Below are 25,964 nucleotides of genomic sequence, written 5' to 3'. Positions count from 1 at the left end.
CCAGTCAAAGGCGAATTATGTGTCAGAAATAATGGTTCCGTACATGTAGGACATAGTTATTGTACTACTATTGTCGAGTATAGTGACAGTGGGAAATCTATTTTCAAAGCTTCACGTCATTCTTATTTTGTTTGTGGTCAGACCGCATATGTTCGTCTGCCCCTCGATTGGGAGGGAACCTGTTACATTGCCTTCCTACTGCCACCAGTTTTCCTAGCCCCATCTGATTATCATAGAAACACACATCTAGTACACATTAGACATAGAAGGGAGATTGAGTCCCCGATTGTCGATCAAACTGAAACTGCTCTAGAACAGTATACAGATTTCAATAGAGGATTCTTTTTCTTTATAGGACCTATCCAGAATAGTAAGTTAATACGTAGGTTAACCAGAACCCTTGAAGCAGTAGTGAATGAGACTGCTTCTGCCCTAGGTAACTTAACCGAAGAGCAATCTGCTATGAGATTTGTCGTGCTCCAAAATAGTCTCGTTCTTGACGTCATACTGGCCGATAGAGGAGGAGCATGTAGAGTCATCGGATCTAGTTGCTGCATTTTCATTCCAAATAACGCGCCGTCTGTTTATTCAGCTATAACCAGACTTCATAAAATTGCCCATCAGTTACACCAGGATCCAGGCACCTGGACATGGTCCGGTTGGTTTTGGAGTATTATTTCTACCTGGGGATGGAAAATATTGTCATTTCTAGGTATTGCAGTAGCGATCATATTCAGTTGCTGCCTCTGTATACAATGTGGCCCTGCGATTTGCGGCATTTGTGCTACCTCTTGTATTCCTAGTCCCAAGTCCCGTCCTAAATCCCGTTCCAAGAAAATTCGAGACGAGCAAATGATACTGTATGAAATGATAGATGGTATCATGAATATTGATGTTTCCTGATGGAAACGTAGTGACAAGGAGGGAATGTGGAAAAGTAAAATTTTGCCATGTTCTGTGTCCCTACGTGTTCCCCATGTTATGTTATATGTGCACGATTAATATGCATATGTATTCCCCATGATCGATTAAAGACGCAATTACAGTTGTGTCCAACTCTAGTATGCCAGTTTCCAGTTCTCGTGAAAGCTACGAGTATCAGGCCTATGTAAAGCTACGTTGCCACGTTTCTCAGTGTGCACGTTATTTCATTGTAAAGTCTCCGTTTCTAGGCCTCAAAAGAGCCCGGACTCAGATTCAGCTCCTGTCTTCTGAACCCTCGCTGAGGAGCGATACAGCCCCCACCTGTATCCCTGACCCTTCACTTACTTCCTGCCTCACAGTGCTCGGCTCGTCCTGGCTCTGCCTGCCAGTCTGCCAAGAGTATGTTATGATTCTAGTTATCAGTCCAGCCCTCCTTCTCTGCATTCCTAAGCTACTGAATCGCATCAATAGTTTCCGTCACAGTCTAGCCTTTACGTCTCCATGTAAGAGGAATACTGTATTTATGGTCATTTAATATTCCTCAACACACACTACATGTAGAATAATGCATGCACCAGTCTTAGTGTCTGTTAGCCTTTGCTCTGATAACTTTTGGATTCTATCAACATGTTCTCTAAACATCAGATACTAGATAGTGTTTAGGTACATGTCGCTCTGACTCTCCAGACTTTCGTCTCTCCTTCTAGCTCAGAAGTCATAGCCCCCAGCTTCTCCCTAGTTACACGTCATTGCCAGCTTGCGCGCACCACTAGGTTAGAGGTCCCGGCTCCTTAGGTAGCCCCTCCATGTTTCCGCCCCCATTTGTGACATATTCTGTTACGTTTACATCACATGTCTATGTTCACGCCTCCTGTTACACCTACTTTCACCCTTATCTTTCGCGGCTGTTACAGGCCGCACCCACTATCACGCCTACTGTATGTACTGTAATGCAATTGTTTTAGTATATATACTTGTGTACTGTTATTAAAAGCCAGCGCGCTCATTCCAGATCCTGCCCGACAGCTGTCGGGGCCCCCCTGTTGGCTAGCCATCCCAGATCTTCCCCGTGCAGGTTGTCCTGTTCCTGTCCTTTATGCTGTATTAAACCTGCAAACTCCTACTACCTCGAATCTTGACTCTTATTTATTGAGCTATCTGTTATTGTTATGTCCAGTCAAAAATAGAGGTATTATTTATTTATTTACCACACACCCCTGAATTGTCAAGTCACCTTTACATCTACCCACCGAGACCTGTCACTTTCACCTCTTTACCTATACCCAACTCTAAGCGCTCAAGTGGCTCACCTCCCTTTACCTATACCTATTCCTGAATTCTCAAATGACCCTCACCCCCTTTACTTCTATTCACCCCTGAGCCCTCATGTCACCCTCACCCCCTTACCTTTAAACACCTCAATCCCCCAAGTGACACTCACCTTTACCTCTACTCAGCCCTTAACTCTCAATTCACCCTCACCTCCTCTTACCAACCCCTGAACCCTCAAGTCTCCTCCACCTCCCTTAACCTTTCTACCCACCTTTGAACTCCTGAGGTACCCTCACCTCCCTTTGCACACTCCTGAACACTAAATTCACTCTCTCCTCCCTTTACCTCTACTCAACCCTTAAGTCACCCTTATCTCCATTTTCCTTTACCCATCCCCAAACCCTAAAATCGTTTTTTTGTTTTACAAATAGCAGAAAAATGTTATTTAAAAAAAGATAACCACATACATGCGAGGTAAATTACTTGTTAGTAAGGGTAGAAATACTTCCATGCATGGTACTTTTGTGGAAAAGACTGCGTGGTAAAGTCTGCAAGGTATAAGCTGTTCTCCTCTCCCCCACCCCCCTCCCTCTTAAGTTGTTGCTTGTCCGGATCTCCCCTGATGTTGCTCGACTTGTGCACCCCCAGGCTCTCCCTCTTCATTACTTGCCCCATCCTGTGCTTCCAGTCAAAAGAAAGCAGCCAAAAGTCATGACAGCGGGTGTCCAGATGCTACCAAGATGCAAACGGCTCTGCATTACATCAGGAACGCTGCCTTTTTGCACTATCTTCATGCGGGTCTAAAACGACGAACTCCAGGCAGACATCCGATAATGTAACTTTTTTGTGTTTGTTTGTGATGGCAGAGAATAATTCCATACTCCTATTCAACATAGTTAAATGAAATTGATGAAACCATTAGCTCTCCCATAGGCAAGACCTATTGGCTTTGAAAAGGTTTGTTCTCTAGGTAGCTCCCACCGGGACAGCAGCCCCGCTTTCTTTTATCGCTACACAATTGCTGTTGTGTTTTCTGTGACTATGCATGCCATCGGCAAGGTTCGGCATAGGCGGGACACTGACAAAGGTGTCGCCAATTCCCCTTGTCCACCCCCCAACGCACGCCTCCACCTACTGCCTGCAGCCCGCTCTGCCAATGGTATTTCGCCCCAGTATAGCTCAACAAAAGCATGGCTGCTGCTGATCCAGCTAGGTCCCACTCTCTGAAGGTACAAGACTGTATGATGAAAGGGGTTGCTGGTAAACTTCCAGAGTGCTGTGGGACTGAATTTAATATTGCTTGTATATAATGTATACAATGTATGAATCTTTAAAGTTTGATATTAGACACATTTTCCTCACTATAAATGATGCTTCGTTCTCCCCATTTCATGGCCCAGATTCTACACCTCGCTGCTCTTCACCACCCTCTAATTGTTCTGTGATCTGGAGGTCTTTTTGTATCTCAGTATTCTGGAATTTGTTACCTTCATCTTGTGTTTATTTCTTTATGTAAAAATACAGAGCGTGCACATAAAGATACTTGTGTTTAATTCTTCCTCCATTTGCAGAGACAGTGTTCGCACAACGTGTTTGTCAACATGTGTTCCCCAATTTACTTTGGGAAATGAACTGCATATATATTGTGTCTCCAGTTTATTGTATTGTACAGTGATGTATATTGTTCCTTGCAGGATGTCATGCAACAGGCCACAAATGCAATCTTACGAGGGGGCACCATTCAGGCTCCGACGGTATCTGCAAAAACTATTGCCGAACAACTGGCTGAAAAGATAAATGCTAAGCTTAACTATGTGCCCGTCGATAAGCAAGAGGAAGAAAAACAAGATGGAGCACAAAATGAATCATTCAAGAGATATGAGGAGGAATTGGAGATTAATGACTTCCCACAGGCAAGTAGAGGAGCTCAGTTTCTTTACATTCTTCAGATGAAACAAAATTTTACATTTGTTTAGGTGTTGCCTACCACACAGCGCAAGCTATCTCTTTGCGAGAAGACCTATTGTCTGCGACAAGTGGGTTTAGAACCTGACCAGACCTTACTGTTGGTTGGCTGTGTCACTCATTTGCTTGCTTCCTCATTACTTGTGTTCTCTATTGCTTAATTTTAGGTATTGTTTTTTCTCTGTGGTTAAGCATTCCATGAGACTGCATGTGGTTTCCAGTTGTCCTTGTGTACTTCTCTCCCCCAAGCCCCGTGTTGCTTTCTCTTGCCTGTATGCTTCTGTCCCTCACTCTGCTTGTTGTGCTTACTTTTGTGTTCTTCTGACCTCCCCGGGTTGCTTTCTCGTCCATGTGCTTCTTCCACACAGCTCAATGTTGCGGTCACCCATGTCTAAGCCACCCCCTCCATGGTGCTTTAGCCACCAGGTCCTCCCTGTTGCTTCCTTCCACACCTGTGACATGGCCAGCCGTGTCCCAGGGTTTTTCTTTTGTTCCTCTTTAGCTATGCTTAGGCTGTGGGGTTTTAGGTTTAAAGCTATAATAACTGATAAAACCCCACTGAAAGAAAAATAGCCCTCACCGGTGAACACATATAAACACTGAAAAAACACCTGCACAACCACAAACTAAATGCCATTCAAAGAAAGGAAAAAGAAAGTGAAAGAGTCATGTTGTTCTTACTGAAGGGGTCAATAAAGTGTAACTTTGTTATACAAGCTAGCAGTAAGAAAGACTGGCTAACATTATTATGCTTGAGTTTTGTTCTTTAGGGATGCCACTAAAATATGGTTTCTTCTTCCTTTTACTTTTTTCAGTTTTATGGCCTTTGGTCTAAAGAGGCAGGGTTTAGGTTCACGTTTTAGGTTTAGTTTAATTATTTTATAAACTGTAGAGAACCATGACATATCAAATTCACATTTGATATTTTGGCTGCATTTGAGTCTTTCACTGATAGGTAAAATGGCTAGTTCATAAAAAATCTTTCCTAATATGGGTCATCACATTTACCCACAGAGAACGGGTAAAAACCCTTAATACATCAGGCCATAGTTTCGAGTGGGTCAGTATTGATAGTAGGTGAATTGCCAACACCTCAGGCTTTAAACATTAAATGCAAGGTATAGTGACAAGTATATATATGTATATGGGGAAATTCTATTTACAGCACTCCAAATTAATATAGTTCATCAGAGCTCTAGTATATAGCCCTCAGCACTCGAGCTTTTATACACAGGAGTGTTTAAGACAAGCACACTCAGAAGCAATTTGAAAAAACAGTTTCTTTATGTATGGTACGGGATCTGCAGTTGTCACGCCAATATAGTTTGAAATCCAGTCTGTGTTCTTTAAGTTTTCTTTATTCAAAAAATTTTCATAAAAACGATTCCAGCATATTGTTCGCCAACACGTGTTTCGTCTCTTACTGAGACTTTATCAAGGCATGGATCATGTATAGAGCTCGTGTTGTCAGAGATGGACGTTGCGGGGTGCACTGCTAAAATCCAGGAATAAAACACCGTAGTAAGTGAAATGGTGTAATCCTAATGTGTCCAAGAGTAGTAGTGGGTGAACAGGATTGGTGGACAGCAGTATATAAACGCAAGATAATCCCACTTAATTCAATATACTTTATCACGTGGAAAATTGGATGAGTATTCGCAGTAACCAAGTGTTGAGGGAAGCGCAGAGTGTAGACGCACTTTGAGAAAAAGAATTATTCTATACAGCCATGATAAGCTGTGATTTGAAGCCACAAGGTGCTCGAATCCCGAAGTCACGGTCCGCCTCAAGGACTAGTATATATATCACTAAGCATCTGGGATAGTGGTGAAAACGTGACACCAGACTTTTGGAAAACATGGAACACAGTGTCACTTTGTTATGCTCTGCAAAAAAGGTTCTTTCCAAGTTCAACAAAGATTGGAGTGATATTGTTTGTATGTGTAGTAATTCAGCTACGTATATAAAAAATTTGTGTGATGACCTGTCAAAATTGATACCAGAGCTGAAGTGATTCCTTGTAGGAGATCCTTGCCACATGTTAGATGGTATGCTGAAAGCATCTTTACAATCTTCAGAGTTCATGAGGGATGCTATTGACTTTTTAGTCCATTCTGGTGCACTGTTTTCTTGTGCCCAGGAACTAAAATGCAAATATTTATCATTTTGTGCTTTGTGGCATCAAAGAAAGAGTCATCCCAACTGTGTCCCTTAGCTGACGGTTCTCAGCCCAAGGGGCTATGAATGCTGAGGGCCTTTTCACAGAAGTTTACATGGGAAGGAAAGCACGAGCGCACATGACCAAAGACTCACTGAAGAAGTATTGTATGGTGTACTACAATAAGATTAATTTGCAAAAATCTCTTTGGACCTCATATACACTATACTTACACTGTCTATATACCATGTTCTTTCAGTGCAGAAAGCAAGCAATGATTAAAGCAAAACGTTCGATAAACACTGGAAAAACACTTATTCTTTTGTTTTTAGTGGCGTGAAAATGTGTAACCACTGATAACTGTTTTTTAAGATATTGAAAACACTGAAAAAACCCCACCAGAATTTACCAAAAATAGAAACTGAAAACAGGACAGCCTAGCTATGCTGTAGAGCATCTCTAAAACCCATTGGCTTAGCCAAAAAGGCTCTAAAGATAAACCTTTTGGCTCTGCCAATACTTGTTTTATCTGGTTTCTCAACACTGTGTACCGTGAACTCCAGTTTGAGGCCTCAAATTTGTCTTCTTAATCCGATACCAAGAGCTATGCAGGCAGCCACATGTCTGTTATATTGTTTAAGATATATATATATATTTGTTTTGTTGACGATTAAGATTATGAATACATTTTCCTCCTGCAGCCATTGGAACTGGTGGTAATGGGGTCGAACATGTTCTCACCTGCAGCTCTGAAAAATATTAGGTTGATGTATAGACTTAAATTACAAAAAGTGTTAGAAACAAATTGACATAGGCAAGAGGGTTGCTGTATATATGGGGCCTAGCCATGCACTGCTAATTGCGCTTCCATATTACATTTCTTATGAGATGTTCTATGATATCATTGATACTTCTGAAATGACATAATTGATTAACATCACTGCAACATCTGAAATGACTTCACAGAATAATCAAAACGGACATTCAACAGAGCGCCTTCTTGGAATGACATAGAAAGAATCAAATGTAGGCATAATGTTTGGGGAAAGGTTGTTAACAGATACAATAATGATCCACATATAACAAAATAAAGTGAAAAGCTATACTGTAGCCTGATGTAAGATGTCAAGTTCAATATTTTATTAATTCATAACTGGAAATCTTGTTTCAAACATCCCTCACCCCTTTAAGTGAGGCCAACGACCGCACTCCCTCCCCAGTCTCTGTCGGCCATTCACCAGCACTGTGGAGAGTTAGAAAGGCCCCTCATAAATGTGTGGCTCCCCACAGATTCCAGAAGTTTTCCTCACAGAAATGTGAGGAAAATGTGTCTTTTTAGTCAAAGTTTGAAGTTTACAGGACATTGTGGGTACCAAAATGGTGTGGTATGCATGCGAAGCACACCACCCAGATATCTAGCCTTCAGAACTGTCTGGGACTGGTAGCTTTTTATAGGCGGCAGCCTACCCAAGCATAAAACTTGCAGCCTTCACCATTGCAGGTGGGACGATATTGGGAGTTCGCCATACTTTCCTGGCCCATAGTAAAAAAAACATCCAAAAGAATCATCAAATGTCCTCTTGCTTGCCATTGGAATGGGATGCTTTAGTCACAGAGAAGCAGAAAGACTGTTTAGGTTTTAGGGGTGAAGGTGGAGGCTGATGTTAGGATGGGTAAGACCTACCCCAATATTTTTAATAAAAAATATATATTCCTGTCATACAGTGGACTTACTGCACACCGGGGCTAATTAGGGGCACACCTCCGGTCTCCCCTTGTAGGAGAAAAAAGACAGGTTTGTCCTTTTTGGGGCGGGGTAGGCTGTGGCCAATGCCGGAGTACAACACCCACCACAGGCAAAATTCCTGAAGGGTGGATTTTCACATCCCCGAGCAAATTTGGGGCAACCTCCCCAGTTGGGACAAGCCTCCTATCTGCCTCCAAAGGGTCAGAAAGACACTGTTGACCCCACTAGGTCAGAGGTAGGGCTTGATGCAAGGGTAAGCCACCCCATCCTTTTGTTTGTATTGGCACCATTTTGGAATCCCTGTTGTCTAGTGAGGTATCGGCCCCACAGGAGGGGGGTGGCAGATTGGGGGTGAATACCCTATAACACCTCCTCCCCCCCCCCCCTCCCTCTGTCCCTAGTGTCTAACAAGCAGATCAGGCATACTTACTTCCATCTGGTGAAAGAAAGACCCTTGCCCCATTAAGTTGGGGTGGGTCATACCCATGCAGCCCCCACCCCTATGTAAACGAAACCTTTCACTGGCATCTAGTGGGCTTTCTGCCCCCCCCACCCTCCGGAGTGGCAGAAAGACTGTTGCCCCATTTACTTGGAGTGGGGGCTCCCTGCAGAGTCTATAACTTTCTATCACAGAAGTGTGAGGAGAATGTGTTGTTTTTTTTGGTCAAAGTTTGAGGTTTTCAAGGGATTATGTGTAAAAAAAAAAATTTTAAAAAGAGAAAACTAGTGAAAGCCATGCAAGTCATCCAACCCTGGATTCCCTCAAGTGTCTAGTTTTTAAAAATTTAAATCATTGCTAGGTCCCGGGCTGAACTAGGGCGCAAAATCCACTGCTAACCGCCTTGCTAAATAACCATTGTCATAGCCAATAGGTCTCGCATCTGGGACCTTATAAGTATTTAGTTATGCAGCAGGTCCCAAAGGCGAGACCTATTGGCTATGCCAATGCATTTTTTCTTCCTACTGTGCCAGATTTCTTCCTTTGTTTGGGACAGTTTGGAAATCCTCAGGGAGGTTCGCTTGTTGGAAGGCAGATATGTGGTTGTTTTTATATCAGCGAAAAAGTGGCTTTAGAAAAAAAAAAATGATACGCCCAACTAACAGGAGGCGATGGGTATGGCTTAGCCGGCTCTGTTTAGTATTAAGCAATTACACAGAGGACAGCATAAAGCGAGAGGGTGGGGACACAGGCAGCCACGACCATTAACATCTGAAAGTGCTGTAACATGGCAAAAAGCAGTGCGAGGACGGCTGCTCTGTCGGGACAGCTTGAGATTTGTGCCCTGCATTCCATAAGGCAGCCAACTGGGCCACAGTTCTTAGGTTACCAACGCTGTTGGTGTTCCTGCTCTCATTCACAAATAATTCTATTTACAGTAAGCGTACAAAGAACTCTGCCACCCAATCAGCGGAGAGAGAATTGGACTGTGTGAGTCAGCCCCACGTTCTGCGCGCTATTTTTAGAGCCTGGCGAAGGTTAAGGGAAGAAAGCAGCCCGCTACGTATTATGCCAGTTCTTTGTGAATCGAGAATAAACTGTCAAGTTTAAAACTGTGTGCGGCGCCGTTTCACTGACACCACGCTCGGTTTCGATATATATTTCTTAACTTTAATACTGAGCACGGTGTCCTTAAAGCGGGCGCTGCGCTCAGTGTTAAAGTTAAGAAATATATAAATAAACGAGCGCATTGTCCGTGAAGCGGCGCCGCCCTGAGTTACAAATTAAAAAAATAACACATAAACAGAGCGCGATGTCCCTGAAGTGGATGCAGTGAAAATGTAACACAAACAGCTGTCGCCATGCCACGCGACTGTGCCAACGCACGCAATAGTAAAAAAACAAAGTGCGGCCAGTCATTATAAAGCCCACCGTCTCACGCCGCCATTGAAAGATCCAATCCCAGTGGGCGTGGCTCAAAGAGGAGGGGGTGGCAACCAGGAGGGACTAAAAACCCTCCTGTGCAATGAATGAAATATATTCAGCATAATTACTGAGGAGAAACGACGCACGCCAATGAAAATTGGAGGCGGAGCGGAGACGACTTCTGGAACCGTATTGATTCCAAGAAACTCTTGCATGGCGAGAGCAGCGCATGCGTGCTGCTATCGCCAGGCAGGACCTAAAAACTGCTCTATAGAGATAGATGTGTTTTACTTCAACAGTTTAGCAAAGGAAGACTCTATCCCATAAGACATGAGAGCACTTAGCTTTACTGGTTTTACATGCAAATTAAAAAGATGTATGGCAACTTTGAGCCTTAATGCGAAATAAGATTGTTGAAATATTTACAAGATAAACCAACCCCTACAATTATTCACAAATTGTGGAATTTGAAGGAAATCCTGTATAAGGATGTGGAACAAATTAAGCAGTCCATACACGCAGACTCCCCTGATTATCCCTGTCCATTATATAGCATTAGTGCATGCCTGTTACCTTCACCATTGTAATTGTAATTGTAAAGGTTCTTCTATAGCGCATGGCTACTCGGAAGCATCCCAGCGCTTAGTACTAACCAGAAGAAGATAGATATCAGAAGATGCAGAGGCCTAGCCCATCTAGATCTTGGGGAACAGTACTGTTTTTAGCTTTTTGCGAAATGCAAGCAAGTTAGGCTCTTGACGGAGAGGTGGAGGGAGAGCATTCCATAACTTAGCCGCATTTTGCGAAAGGAGGCAGCCCCCCGTGCGGGCCCTATTGATCCTGGGAGTTATTAGAAGGTTTAGCTGGTTTGAGCGAAGATTCCTGGATGATTTATATGGTCTGATCATGTCATTTAGGATGGGAGGGCCCTTCCCATAAAGAGTTTTATGGACCAGACAGAGGGTTTTGAAGTGAATGCATCTGACACAGCTTTATAATCTATCACTTTTCACTGTTAATGTCCTAGCAGTTTAGAAGCATACTAACATGCTACCATTACTTAAGAAGCCCCTTGACAATCCACTGAACCATTCTAAATATTATGTCACGGCCCTTCTTACACTCCCAGCAAAAATAATTGAGAAATTGGTTAAAACAAGAGTTATCATGTTTTCTAGAGAAGAATAATCTTTCAGATCCATCCCAGTCGGGATTTAGGACTGAACATGGTATTAAAACAACTTTGCTTGGAGTCACAGACGAGGTCAGGCTATGTTTGGATGTGGATAGGCCTAAAGCACTCATCTTACCCAACCTCTCTGCAACACTTGATAGTGTATCTCACCTTACTACTATTAAAAGACTGCATGAGATAGGTTTCCATTCCAAAACCATGGTCTGGTTCCAAACTTTTTTATTAGATAGATAGTAGACCATCTACTTGCCACTTTTTAATTTAATTATACTGCAGTACCTTGTGGGGTGCCACAGGGATCATCACTAAGTCCCACTGTCTTTAACCCCTTCAGCGCTAATGACAAAGCCAGCTCGTCATGGGCGTTACCTGCGCTACGCGGATGACGAGCTGGCTTTGTCATAAACAAGCCATTTTTTAAATTTCAGCGCACAGCGGGAAAACGCGGTAGCGCGGTAGGGGTTAATATCTATATGGCCCTGTTAGTTGGCATTGTTAGAGCTTTCCGCTTTGAAATTCTCTTACACCGATGACACGCAGTTAGTAATATCCATCTCTGATTATGAGTCTAAGCTCTGTAGCCAGATGGATGAAACAAAACTGTCTTAAATTGATAGAACAATCTGAGATGGTTTCGCAGAATTAATACCATCTGGTCAGATGAATTGTGGCCAGGGGAGTTTGAGCCTGATAAGACTTCAAAAAAGGTGGTGAAAAAACTAGGCATCCTAAGCGATAATTTTCAGGTGACTGTGGTGCTTGTTATGGCAACATATGTATGCTTCACAATATTTTTAATTGTTTCATTTATACACTTTATTTCGATTGTAGATAATAAAAGTTAAAAGAAATGTTATTGAATACCCCTATCTTGCAGGAAATGGTCACCTAAGCTTTTATAACCAATCAAATAGATAATGGTAATGTCCTCTATGCTGGTATGGATGCCTATGTACCGACGTGCCTTCTAACAATTCAAAACACTACCAGCCAACTGTTTTCACATTGCTGTGTCACGTCCACAGAACACATTACATCAAAAGTCAATGATAGCTTAGCAGCAGGATCAAATTCTACAAACGTACCAGGATTCTTAGGTCACACTCCCTGGCCCATGCTCAGCCACAACACACTTTCTGAGCAAGATAATTTGCCTATCTAGTGTGTTAGCACTAGGATAAGCTTCCAGAAAACCTATGTTAATTGTCTAATGTAAGTAAGGAAATGAACTAAAATGCTTAAAGTTTGGCTGTTTCCAAATTAATTGCAGTGTCTTGTCCCTCAAGTATTCCTTGGTATGATAGGAAGACACTGTTGGTATTTACACTGGGATACTCAATTGGGAGTGAGCAAGCCTGTTGTAAAAGCTACTAACATGCAGTTTACATCAAATGTGGTGGAAAGGGGTGGGGGGAGGGGGCTGGCTGTCCAGGGAAATGTTACAGGTGTGTCAGGTTGTGGTTTCAGGGTGGCCTGAAGATTTGGACAGACCTATGATTAAACAGTAGATCAATCATTGACCAAAGGATTGTGCATACAAAGGGGTGAGCTTGTGTTAGTTTCCCTGATGTTTGTTTTGTAGGGTTGTTGTAGTTTATATTTGAAGATAATTAATATAAAAATCACCAATGAAATAAATCAGGTTTTTTTAAATATCCCTCAACATCAAAACCTAAAACCACTTAGGTTTCACAAGTTAGCTTTGAAAACCCATTGAATGGTCATTAATACACCTGAAAACTAAGATGCCCCAAAATCCAAAAAGCCTAACAGAATTCTGAAATGCATATGCCAAAGATCATGCTCAATAATTCCATAATCTATTTCTACTCTTTGTAACCACAAGCGAAGAAAAATAACTTTTTTTTAAATAAATGTTATGATTATCCAAATGCCAAAGCAAAACAAAAACCCAATATAAACAAAAAACTTCAGCTCAATTTTGTTGCTCTACAAGAAATGTATGATATTTTCTAAACGCTTATACTTACCCAAAATATGGTTGCTGGATTTTTTTTTTAATTATATGTGCTTGATACTATCATATGAACAATTCTTAAACAAGATTGCGGTGCATCTACTTTTTACATATCATTGGCACAATAGAAATCCCGATACAACGATATTATTCAAAAGGTTATCCTCAGCTAGATAAGTGTAATGTGTATACATATACATATGTATCCTTTAAACCAAAACTTAAAATATAACAACTTCTGGTTCTCATCAGGATGTTAGAAGCCCATCATTCTGGTAAATCTTTTATGTTAAAGCCATCCATACACTTTCATGCTAATACGAGCAGGCTAAATTTAAGGATTCTATTTTGCTGTATGAACAGAATACAAATCTTGGTCTTGATAATTCTCCTCTGACAATTGCTGCATTACTTCCTGCAAGATTTCTCCATGGAACTCTATATAGATGTATCTCCTTTTTAAAGCTCAGCTATTTAATCATCTCAAACCCATCCACTTTTCCATTTTGGCACATACCCAGGCCAGTGCCTTATCAGTTTTTTAAACCCTTTTTCAAATTCTGCGTGTACTGTAGACAAGACATTCATTCTCCATTTTCCAAATTCCTGACACCCCTGTGGGTTTCAATGCCATTGTTTTAGCCCCTGTGCTATTACTATTGCAATATCTATGAATCCATTGACTGCAGAGTAACTTAATAGTTCCTCTTACTTCCTGCTGTCAGTTGATCACAGAATTTTACATTTAAGCTCAAAAATAAAATCAGTAGTAAACCAATTGACAGTAGCAATAACTCATTCTTAGTAATCAATTGACATCTAAAAGCAGACACTTTTGCACTAATGTATATAATGATGATATGCTAACATAGGGCATTCATAGTAACCAATGTTTGCCTAGTAACCAATGTTTGCCTTACAAACAGTGGCATTTAAAGGGACACATGGCGCATTGAGGGATATACGACCATGGCACAAGAAGTGACAGTAACTGGACGTTAGTCATTTCACAGTTTAAAGGAGCCGGACAAGTCAAGAGTTACAAGCAGTGCCAAGCCCTAGGTCGTATTGCCAAAGGGGATCACACCTATGCTCGCTCCTAAACTGGCATATTAATATTAACAGCCAGCGAGTCAGTGACTTAAGAATAGATGAATTTATTTACCCTACATCTTTTCAAAAACAGGGGCATCACATGTACAGATCGCTGGGAGGGAATGGATCGGTAACCCGGTACCAATGATAACTCAAATAGGGCCGTCTAACATAGCTTGGGCTTAGGTACAAGCAAAATGTGCAGTAGGTGGAGGCCATAAAAAAAGGGGGAAGTAGTAGCGGCAGTGACATGCAAAGATCAAAAAGGTCAAGAGCAATGGCAGACCATAGAGCTACGAGGTCGTGTGGCTGGTGATGAACAAAAGCCACTGTCTATGGGAAAGAGAAGTTACAGAGCAGTGACTTTGGGGGTGAGTTGGGAAAGGCAGGCGGTAAGTTCAAAGGGCGATAGCTCATATGTGAAGTAAGAGTGGCGACAGCCCACTGAAGAACGAGAATATGGATCTAACAGCCTGGGCTGTCACATCATGTGACAGAATTGAGGCATCAGACGGTTGTGCAGGAGTTCTTGAAAAGCAATAATCGGAAAAGGATTGGTGCCAGGCCAGAGGGTTACTGGGCTGGCGGGTTGAGGGTGAAAGGACACGACCAGGGAAGAGGTGTCAAGCCTTGGTTGGACTACAGTAATAATAAAAAATGAGGGACGGATGGTGGCAGGGCAGTTAACGTACTGGTCTACTGTTAAATGGCTGAGGCAATGGCAGGCATCGGGACAAAAAGAGGTTTTGGACAAGGCTTTGTAGCTACTCCCTCAGCCCCAAAGCTTTCAACGTACCTCAGGCACTGATTCACTTGCGCCTGCAGTCTAACCCGCTGCGTTCCATCTGTCTAGTTGTCTTTAACACCGGGATTGCCTTTCACTGAGAACCAAAACAACATGGCGGCGGAAGCCACGGGCACGCGACGCGGACACGCCCACAAAGCACCGGCACGCAGCACAGACACGCCCGCGCCGAGCCCCACACAGTGGACCTTTGAAAACAGGCGGTGTCTGTAGGCAATAAAAGAAGAACCGACACTACTAAGCGTATCACTGCTCAAACAACGGCACCATCTTGGAATGGTCAAATATTCATAGTGGTGTGCGGATGTATTAAATAAATTTAACAGTGGGCTATTCTATTATCTGACTTTTTTTAAGGACTTGAGTAATTTTATTATATATAACTGCAGAGGGAAGAAAGAAGATAATTATTGTCAAGGTATGGTGCCCCATAGTCTTTACTAAGGGGCAGCACAGTTTCCTTTACAACAGCCGGGTATTGACGAGTGCAGTAAAAGACGAACTAACATTTAACTGCTATTCATGGACGCATAAGTAGGACCACAACAACAACAAGGCGGAGAGAGGCACGCAAGTCTTAATGAGCCATGACGAGCAGATGGTGGCTGGGCGTTTGCACGCGCCCGTAACCACAAGCTTACGGCCAGCAAAAACTTGGTAGGACTTTTAAAAGCCCACTTACAAAATTTCTCGCCAGAGTAGCGCATACGCTGGCTCAGGCGAGACCTAAAAAGGATCAGATTTGATTGGAAAAAATGTGATGTGTCCATGTTGCATTTTGGGCCGTTTCCTTTTTCAGGTATAAAGCCTAACCACCCCACACAAGTGAGGTACCTTTTTTATCAGGATACTTGGGGCAATGCTGGGTGAAGGAAGTTTGAGGCTCCACACAGATTGCAGAACTTTCCATCACAGCTAAGGGGTTAAATATACCAAAACACAGCATATCGAAACATATAAAGAAACGACTCATTTAAATTATCATGGCCTGGTGGGCTCTATTCAAGTCATCAAAAGCACTTCATAAGAAACAATTTGACATTAGGCGAAGGAGAAAGAAACAGGTCCAAAAGACACTATCGAGCAAAATATAAATACAGAATCCTCATAGGAGTACATCCAAAGAAAATACCACATAATAAAGTTTAAAGTAAAAATTATACAATACTTAAGTCTCAGGGTCCCAAAAGGTCATGCCACAGTAAAGAGATGAAATTGATGACCGGAATATGAACGAAACCTGTCCCAGTGAAAACCCAATCACCAATCTGAAAGGAAAAAAAACAACAAAAAACGGTGACTCCTCAAAACAGCAGCTGAATTAATGTACAAAAAAATTGGATTTGGAAGAATATCAACCCAATTTTGGTTGCCTTCAGCATGTAGTGCTTGACGCACCCCATGACGATCTAATCCTCTGTAAGGTGGACTGCTGAGATGGAGGTTAACGAGAACCTTGTGGTCTGCGCTGGTACATTACAAGCAGCCTTGGAACATCCTGACTCTTGCCAGTCCTGCAACACACTGGAAGACTGGCAACACTGCAGACTCACTTTCTGACTGGAGCAATAGAACCTCGCCAATGCGCAGGAGGAGGGCTTAATTCCAATGCTGAGAAGTTGGAAAAGTGCCAATCGTACCACTGGCATTGAGTCCTGAACTCGCCGGTGGTGAAATTGAAAGAGGACTGAGCATAGCTGTGGCTATATTGGCGATAGACCTTGTCCCGTGAAGTTCAATAGAGAGCCTCCTGCAGGATTAAACGCCTTTAAACCTACCATTTCTGGACTTGTGTATGTGGAAATGTCATAAAAGAGACAGTGTCCTAGATTACCCAACCATGGAATAGCATAGTTATGGCACCCGGCAGGGGGGGGGGGGGGCATCCTAGTGCTCTTTGCCAGTGCTGCATAAGATTAGACCACGCAAACAGTTTAACTTGGGGAAGCAACATTTGCTGTTGCTCACATGTTGTGCTTTCACAGATACTAGCTCTATAGCAAGGTTAGATATGCACATAACTGTTCAAGCCATCCTCCTTCAAGTGGGTGTCCTTTTGTTGGGTTTTCATGGTAGGGTAAAAGCCCCGGCCTTCGCAGCATTCATATGATTGGGACCTGTGATACCTCTTCTTTGCCTGAAGTATTATACTGCCTATGCCATCCTAATACAAACCCACATTCAAACGGGTTATTAATGATTCTCACCAGGAGATCACTTTTGAGAATGCAACCCCTGGCAGACTCCCCCATCCCCCCCCACGCAACCCCCCTATATGTATGTCGAAACCAGCATGGTGGCTGTTATTTGCAGAGGCAGTTGTAAGCAAAGCTACAAAAACAGTGCCACCACCAGTTGCTGAATCAAAAGATGGGTGTAATGCTAAAACAACTTACAGCGCTTAAAACCTGTATTTTACCTTTGAAGGGAACATAGCCATGGGAGTAAAACATATCTTCCCTTAGAACTGGCATCGCAACAATAAATGCCTGCCCAATGAAAACAGAGGAGCGACTAACAAATGTTGAACAAACAATTGCCAAGTCCATTTATTGAGAGTAAGATCACTGGCACATGCATGCTAAATTCATTGAACTAGAAGATGGAAACTGCAGAGACAACTTGCGCTTTTCTGAGGTGCCAGTAAAAATGGAAAAGGACGACTTGATAACTTTCCTTAAATATTTTATTCCGGAAATCACAGGTCTAACAGTTGATTTCCCACTACATTTTCAACAATCTTACAGAATACGCATTTTCACCAGTGGCAACGCTGACACCCTGTATCAAATCATGGTTTGCTTTCTCCGATATCAACCGACCTGTCCAATGTACATGCGGCCAAACGTAAAGGCACCTTCACTTCTAGAGACCTCAAAATCTGCATCTTCCAAGACTTCTCAGTGGAGCACTGTTAGAAATGGGGTGTCTGGTTGGCTAAGGTATGCATCTCAAAATCCACCACTCTAGTCAGGATAAGGGAGTTACACACCCAAGATAACCCTAGCTCACCCCTTTGGTAGCTTGGCAGAGGAGTCAGGCTTATCCCAGAGGCAATGTGTAAAGCGCGTGCACAACGCACAGACACACACCAGTGACACACTTGGCACACCACAAAAGAGACTTCACACAAGGTTATATAAAATATCCTTTGTATTATACATAAAACACCTTAGACCGCAATTACATCACTTTGCTAACTAGGCAATTGCCATAACATTACATATGGTGCAATAAAGCAAATACTTATAAGTTGCACAAGTCATAAACACATCACATATTAGGGCTGTCAGGCTCCGTCTCCTATACTCCTCGGGGCTGTGTCGAAAGTCCTATACCCTCTCCCACACAACGACCCTGAAGTCTGAATATTAAACACAGACTACAGAATAGTCCCGTGAGCGCGGGAAAGGAAGGGAACAGCGGGGAAGGAGATCTGAAACGACAAAGACAGTTGTTTAGAAAAGCACCCCCCCTGCAGAGATAAATCCTAGCACTATTCCTTTATACTAGAATGTGTGTACTTCTAGACCCCTACCTGAAAAGGAAAATAATAAGGTATTTAATACAGGAGAACAGGCACAGGGTAATACCAGGGACTGCAACCAGCTAGAAGAAAACAAGGAATAACACACTGTAATCCTATACTTCCTTTAAGAGTGATGTATGCACCAACAGACATAGATTACATACCACAATATTTCTGTGTTCAAATCTTGGTCACATACTCCCTCTGATCAAGTACCCCCTGTTGATTCTCTCCTGAACTGAAGGAAACAAAGAAATAACGTTGTGGAAATAAATCAAAGAGGAATACGTGAGGTTAAGTCACCATACCACAGCTCCTTCCATAACAAAAAAAGGTAAAGTTCACATACTTAAACGTGTATCAGTCATTGTACTTCTTTATGCAACCTGCGAGAAACTCGCCTAACGATTTGAGCCCAAACCGCTATCAAAATCCAACAGCACAAAGGAGTATGACTTTTAATGAGAGGACTAATCAATAGTCCATATCCATATGGTGTTTGGCCTGGAAATGGAGTTCCCCCCTGCAATGAGAAAGCGAGCCTTTCTCTTCCAACAGGGGACAACGAACGTTGGCTCCTTTGAGCTGGGAACTCAGACAGATAACGATAATACACGCAGCTGCGTGTACTCCAAACGAAGAAAGTTTGACACACACTTAATCCAGAACCGAGTGCAACAGTGTCAACTGTAAAACAGGAATTTACTCACGATTGTACCGGCTAAGACTTCATCTTACCGACCACACCAACAAACACAGCAAGAATTATCGGCACCGTCCTTCCGATGCTGCCGGTACTTAGTTCCTGGATTTGCGTAGCGTACGTCGCTACGCTGCGTTACTGCTAGGGTTCCTGGGAAACGTAGTCTTGAGGTCAGGAGCCGCCATTTGCCACGCATCACGCGGACAGCGGCACATCATTGCAATAAACCTGACAGTACATCCCCCCTCACAAGGGGTGCTGTCCAGCAGCCGGCTTAGATGGAAACCTGGTATGGAACTGTGTCACGAGCCTAGGTGCGTGCACCGAACCCTCCGGCTCCCATGAATCCTCCTCCGAGCCAAACCCCTTCCAAGCAATCAGGTAGTGCAGACGCCCCCTCACCCACCTAGAGTCAAGAACCCTACGCACCTCATATTCCTGATCATGCTGCACCCAGATAGGCAGAGGAGCCCGGCGTATAGGAGCAAGAGAGGGCTCCAACAGAGACACGTGAAAAACAGGATGTATCTTGAAATGAGCAGGCAAACGCAACCTCACAGACACAGGATTCACTCTACCCACCACCCGGTAGAGACCAATAAACCGAGGGTTAAATACAATATGTCTCCTAAACCTAATGTGTTTTGTGGACAACCACACAAGGTCGCCCTTCTTATACTCAGGGCACGGCCTACGATGTTTGTCAGCTTTCACTTTGTACCTCACCTTGGCCTGAACCAGATTTCGCCGCGTCGCCAGAAGTATTCGGCGAATGCGCGATAATCTTGTCCTGACGTCTGGCAGCCTGACCTTATCGTTCGGGAGCACCAAGGGAGTAACCCTAGGATGGTGACCATACGAACTAAAGAAAGGAGAATGTTGTGTGGAAGAATGCTGCGTGCTGTTGTAAGCCATTTCCGCCACCCACAGCCAATCCACCCAGGAGTCCGTATCGGCCTGCACATAGCAAAGGAGATACTGTTTTAGGGACTGATTCAACCTCTCCGTTTGGCCATCCGTTTGGGGGTGAAAGCTAGTGGACAAGGAAGAGGTTATATGTAAGGCCGAACACCAGACCTTCCAAAAGTGAGCAGTGAATTGAGCCCCTCTATCTGAAACTATCCCCCTCGGGAGTCCGTGTAACCGCACCACATTCACCAACAGCAGATGGGCTAAGCGACCTGCTGTAGGGACCTGATCACAAGCAATAAAGTGCCCCATTTTCGTGAGATAGTCCACTACTACCAGGATGGTTGTCATGCCTTGGTCTTTAGGAAGACCAACGATGAAGTCCACTGAAAAGCATTCCCAAGGCTCTTCCGGTGTGGGCAAAGGTCTTAAATATCCCTGAGGTTGTTGACGGTTGGACTTCATTCGGGCACATTGCGTACACTTTTTTCCCCATTGACACAAATCGAATCGTATGGAGGGCCACCAGAATTGTCTCAAAGCCTTCTCAAGTGTTTTCAGGTATCCCATATGACCCGCACTAGGCGTCTCATGGCACCAGGAAATCACAGTCCTTTGCAGGGATTTTGTGGGTACCAGAACTTGAGCTCCTTTCATAGCCACCCCATGTTTCATTTTCCACTCTGGATGGAGACGAAGCCAGGTTCTCCAAACACAAGATTGAATACCAGTGCGTACGGCTTGCAGAAAGTCTCTTGTTTGAGCAACACATACCACCTTAGAGGGATCGATGATGGATCGGTTCTGAGTCATGGTATGCAGAGCGGGATTTTCCTACCTAGTCAGTGCATCCGCCTTTTTATTGTTGATTCTGGGTCTGTAAGTAACCACAAACCTGTATTCCTCAAAAAACAACATCCAGCGTAACTGTCTGGGAGTAAGATGGCGGGCTGCTCGTATAAACTGCAGATTGCGATGGTCGGTGTAGACAGTGACTAGATGTGTAGCTCCTAACAACCAATGTCTCCACTCTAAGAATGCGTCCCGTATGGCCAGCAGCTCTTTCTCCGCTATGGTATAATTTATCTCGGCTGGACTAAGTTTCCGTGACATGAATGCAATAGGGTGCAGGTTTCCAGTGGTTACGTTCCTTTGTGATAAAACAGCTCCTAATGCAACTTCGGAGGCATCCGCCTCTACCAAAAAGGGTAAATCAGGATTGGCGTGAATCAGAACAGGAGCACTAGTAAACGCATCCTGTAACCCATCAAACGCTTCCTGTGCCTCAGTCCCCCAGAGAAACGGAACGTTCTTTTTTGTAAGACGGGTAAGAGGGGTCACCAAGGCAGAGAACCCCCTTATAAAACGCCTATAAAAATTGGCAAAACCAAGTAGGCACTGTATGTCCTTGATGTTACAGGGACGGGATCAATCCTTTATAGCTTTCACTTTTCTTTCCGCCATCACCTGCCCAGACGGTGTTAGCATCACCCCAAGAAACTCAACTGTGGTCACATGGAACTCACATTTCGTGATCTTGCAATAAAGACTATGATGAAGTAAGGCCTTTAACACCTGGCTCACGTGTGATGGATGTTCTTCCGTTGAGTCCGAGTACACCAAGATGTCGTCGATGTGCACGACTACAAAACGATCCAAAAAGTCTCTCAGTACCTCATTCAAGAAAAATTGAAAGGCGGCTGGGGCGTTGCAAAGCCCGAAGGGCATCACTAGACATTCAAATAGCCCATACCCCGTCTTGAATGCTGTCTTCCATTCGTCCCCAGATCTTACACGGACAAGATGGTATGCGCCTCTCAGGTCAAGCTTTGTATATATCTTGGCGGATCTTACTTGTTCTAACAAGACAGGGATTAATGGTAACGGGTACTGGTTCTTGATTGTGATGGAATTCAAGGCTCGATAGTCGATGCAGCATCTCTTGTCTCCGTTTGCCTTAGGAATAAAGAACAAAGGCGAAGACGCAGGTGATCTTGAAGGTCGTATGTACCCGATTGCCAGATATTTATCCAGATATTTATCCAGATAAGCACGTAAGTACTCATTCTCGGGCACCGTGAGAGCATAGAGCCTTCCATTTGGAACAACCGATCTTGGAGTGAGGTCGATTCGGCAATCGTAGGTTCTATGCGGTGGAAGAGCTTCGGCTTGTGTATTACTGAACACCTTTTCGAATGCCCTGTAACAGGAAGGCAATACCACTTCTTTCTCCTCGGCAGTGGCGATACTATGCAATGAGGCCAAAGCCCGGGACGGCCCTTCAGACACCAACAGACACTGTTCCTTGCAAAAATCAGACACAAAACTGATCGTTTTAGATGTCCAATGTATATGCGGTTCATGCTTCTGGAGCCATGGAAGCCCCAAAATGATACCATACTGTGGGGCCTGAATAACGTTGAAAGATAACATCTCTTGGTGTATACCCTTGTGTATGAGCTGGTATTCCGACGTGTGGTATTTGATAGGCACTGCTAACAATTCGCTACCATCCACAGCGTACACCATTTCAGGTTTATTCTTGGTGATGAGTGGGATTCCCAGCCTTTCGGCTTCCGCATAGTCCATGAAGCATCCAGTCGCCCCAGAGTCCACCATCGCGTTGACTTCTTTTTCTTCTGTTTCCAGGAACAGAGACATAACCAAAAACACATGGCTCCTCTCCTGATCACCGCCAGGCGCGATTGAAGGGATTATTATCCTACTTGAGGGGTCCCCTTCGTTCACCCTCAAGCATGGGAGTTTTCCGACGTCTTGTCCGATGCTCCAGCTGCAACTTGTCCTGTTTTATATCTTCCAGTTTTAGGCTTCACCGGACAATCCCTCAAATATTGGCCTTTTTTGCCACAATATAGACAAAGACCATGTTTTCTGCGATATTCTTTTTCGCTAAACGTCAAGGAAGCCCTCACAGCTCCAATCTCCATGGCGTCTTGAGCAGAGGCTGGTTTTTCTCCCCCTCGATCATAAGCCATCACCGGTGTTTTTTTTTTTTTTCTTGTGTTCACCCCTCCGCTCCTTTATTCGATGATCCAGACGCAAGGCAAGTTCAATCAGAGCGGAACAGGTACGGGGCTGCGGATCGATGTGTGCCAAGACATCCTTCATTTCGTCATTCAAGCCTTGATAGAACAACGCGGATTGTTTGGCTTCTGGCCAATCTGTTTCCGCCACCAGGCGGCGAAAACTGTTCAGGTATGTCACCAGTTCAGTGGTGCCCTGTTTCAGGAATAATAGTTCTCTGTCGGCTGAAAAAGTTTCTGCCCTGCGATCGAAGGTTTTTTCAAATTCCACTCTGAATTCGTCCCAGTCATAGAGCAGGGGATCGTCCCTTCTAACTACAGGAACCGCCCATTGTGCTGTTTCCCCCCCCCCCCAAGATAGGATATTAGGAAAGCCACCCGAGCCTGGTTGGTTGAAAACATCTTGGGTTTGCACATAAAGTGCAACAGCACTTGGGTCATGAACACCTGGACCTTCTTATTGTCCCCATAAAACCTTTCTGGAGGAACAAGTGGTATTTGTGTAGGCATTTCTACTACCAGAGAGGTGGGAGGTGTCTGACTAGTTCCTGCACTAAAAGGATTCCCTTGTAAACCATCCATCCTCGCCCTCAATTGTGCGGTTTCAGATCTAGAAGCTGCCACCTCTCTATTGGAGGCTGCTAACTCAGTTTGAACTAAGGCCAGTGCTGCCAATACGTCGTCTAAGGACGCCATTCTTATTTCAACACAGCCAAGAGGAGAACAGTATTCTTGGGCCGATAATTCTGTCAGGCTCCGTCTCCTATACTCCTCGGGGCTGTGTCGAAAGTCCTATACCCTCTCCCACACAACGACCCTGAAGTCTGAATATTAAACACAGACTACAGAATAGTCCCGTGAGCGCGGGAAAGGAAGGGAACAGCGGGGAAGGAGATCTGAAACGACAGACAGTTGTTTAGAAAAGCACCCCCTTCCCCCTGCAGAGATAAATCCTAGCACTATTCCTATATACTAGAATGTGTGTACTTCTAGACCCCCTACCTGAAAAGGAAAATAATAAGGTCTTTAAATACAGGAGAACAGGCACAGGGTAATACCAGGGACTGCAACCAGCTAGAAGAAAACAAGGAACAACACACTGTAATCCTATACTTCCTTTAAGAGTGATGTATGCACCGACAGACATAGATTACATACCACAATATTTCTGTGTTCAAATCTTGGTCACATACTCCCTCTGATCAAGTACCCCCTGTTGATTCTCTCCTGAACTGAAGGAAACAGAAATAAAGTTGTGGAAATAAATCAAATAAGAATATGTGAGGTTAAGTCACCATACCACAGCTCCTTCCATAACAAAAAAAGGGAAAGTTCACATACTTAAACGTGTATCAGTCATTGTACTTCTTTATACAACCTGCGAGAAACTCGCCTAACGATTTGAGCCCAAACCGCTATCAAAATCCAACAGCACAAAGGAGTATGACTTATAATGAGAGGACTAATCAATAGTCCATATTCATATGGTGTTTGGCCTGGAAATGGCGTTCCCCCCTGCAATGAGAAAGCGAGCCTTTCTCTTCCAACAGGGGAAAACTAACGTTGGCTCCTTCGAGCTGGGAACTTAGACAGATAGTAATAATACACGCAGCCGCGTGTACTCCAAACGAAGAAAGTTTGACACAAACTCAATCCAGATCAGAGTGCAACGGTGTCAACTGTAAAACAGGAATTTACTCACGATTGTACCGGCTAAGACTTCATCTTACCGACCACACCAACAAACACAGCAAGAATTATCGGCACCGTCATTCCGATGCCGCCGGTACCTAATTCCTCAATTTGCGTAGCGTACGTCGCTACGCTGCGTTACTGCTAGGGTTCCTGGGAAACGTAGTCTTGAGGTCAGGAGCCGCCATTTGCCACGCATCACGCGGACAGCGGCACATCATTGCAATAAACCTGACAAGGGCATAGGATGACATAAATCGTGACATCAGGACAAAGGCAGTAATTCTAGGCAGAGCTGCAATACGTTAATCACCATCGGTCATTCTAAAGTTTCAGGCCACAGTGCATTTGCATGCCTGAAATTGGGAATGCGGTCATCTGAAAGAAATGCCCCCCAGTAGTGAGTTTAACAAACAAAGTGGTTCTGTTGGGTAGCAAAAACAATTCCTTTGGGAGAGGCTTAGAACAGCTCAAAAGACAAGCAACAAGCACACACTCTCTGATATACAAAGTTTTTATATGTATTAAAAACAAAACAAAAGACAATATCCTGGAATTACTTCATTCCGTTACATTGCTAGTAAATGCATTAACTTTGTGAAACGGTGACAATGGTGATTAAGGTGACAAGTGTAATGTATACAGTGACACTTATATACACAACAATTATTTACAATAAAACCTTAAAGAGAAATGACCAGGGGCGGTGGGGGGATTGGTTTGGAGAGGAAGGAGGAAAACAAGTTATTTTTTGTCGTTTAAGAGGCCAGTTTTTTCAAGTAGATATTCCAAGGAAAACAAAATGGTTAATATCCAAGTTCCTGGAGTTTTAACTTGGCCAAGGTAATAGCGTCGACGTTTCGACCCTCCTTGCACCCCAGTTGGTGGTTGCGGCGGGTCTTTATCAAGACAGGGGGAGGGCTGGAAGGAAAAGGATAGGGATCAGAGAAGTGCTTGTAAATAGCGTCAAAAAATGACGAGAATCGCTCAAGGTTACTTACACGGGGATCGGTCAAATGGTGAAAGTATTCCTGAAGGTAGCCCGATGGTCAACCTAAATAGAAAAAGCCTTTTAGGTCCATGT

The 25,964-nt window shown here is 43.7% G+C and overlaps 1 protein-coding gene across 2 annotated transcripts in view; it reads left to right on the top strand.

Moving 5' to 3' along the window:
* Nucleotides 1–25,964, top strand: part of DDX46 (DEAD-box helicase 46) — a 1,223,843-nt gene that overhangs the window by 1,068,590 nt on the left and 129,289 nt on the right. For both annotated transcript variants that reach the window (XM_078653270.1, XM_078653271.1), the window contains exon 20: nucleotides 3,891–4,109. In XM_078653270.1, coding sequence (XP_078509396.1) covers nucleotides 3,891–4,109 — 219 coding nt within the window. The remainder of the gene's footprint in view (nucleotides 1–3,890; nucleotides 4,110–25,964) is intronic.

Source organism: Lissotriton helveticus, chromosome 7 (genome assembly GCF_964261635.1).
Source record: "Lissotriton helveticus chromosome 7, aLisHel1.1, whole genome shotgun sequence".
Taxonomy (NCBI): Eukaryota; Metazoa; Chordata; class Amphibia; order Caudata; family Salamandridae; genus Lissotriton; species Lissotriton helveticus.
The sequence above is the reverse complement of the archived record's forward strand: the minus strand, read 5'-3'. Positions and strand labels throughout refer to the sequence as shown.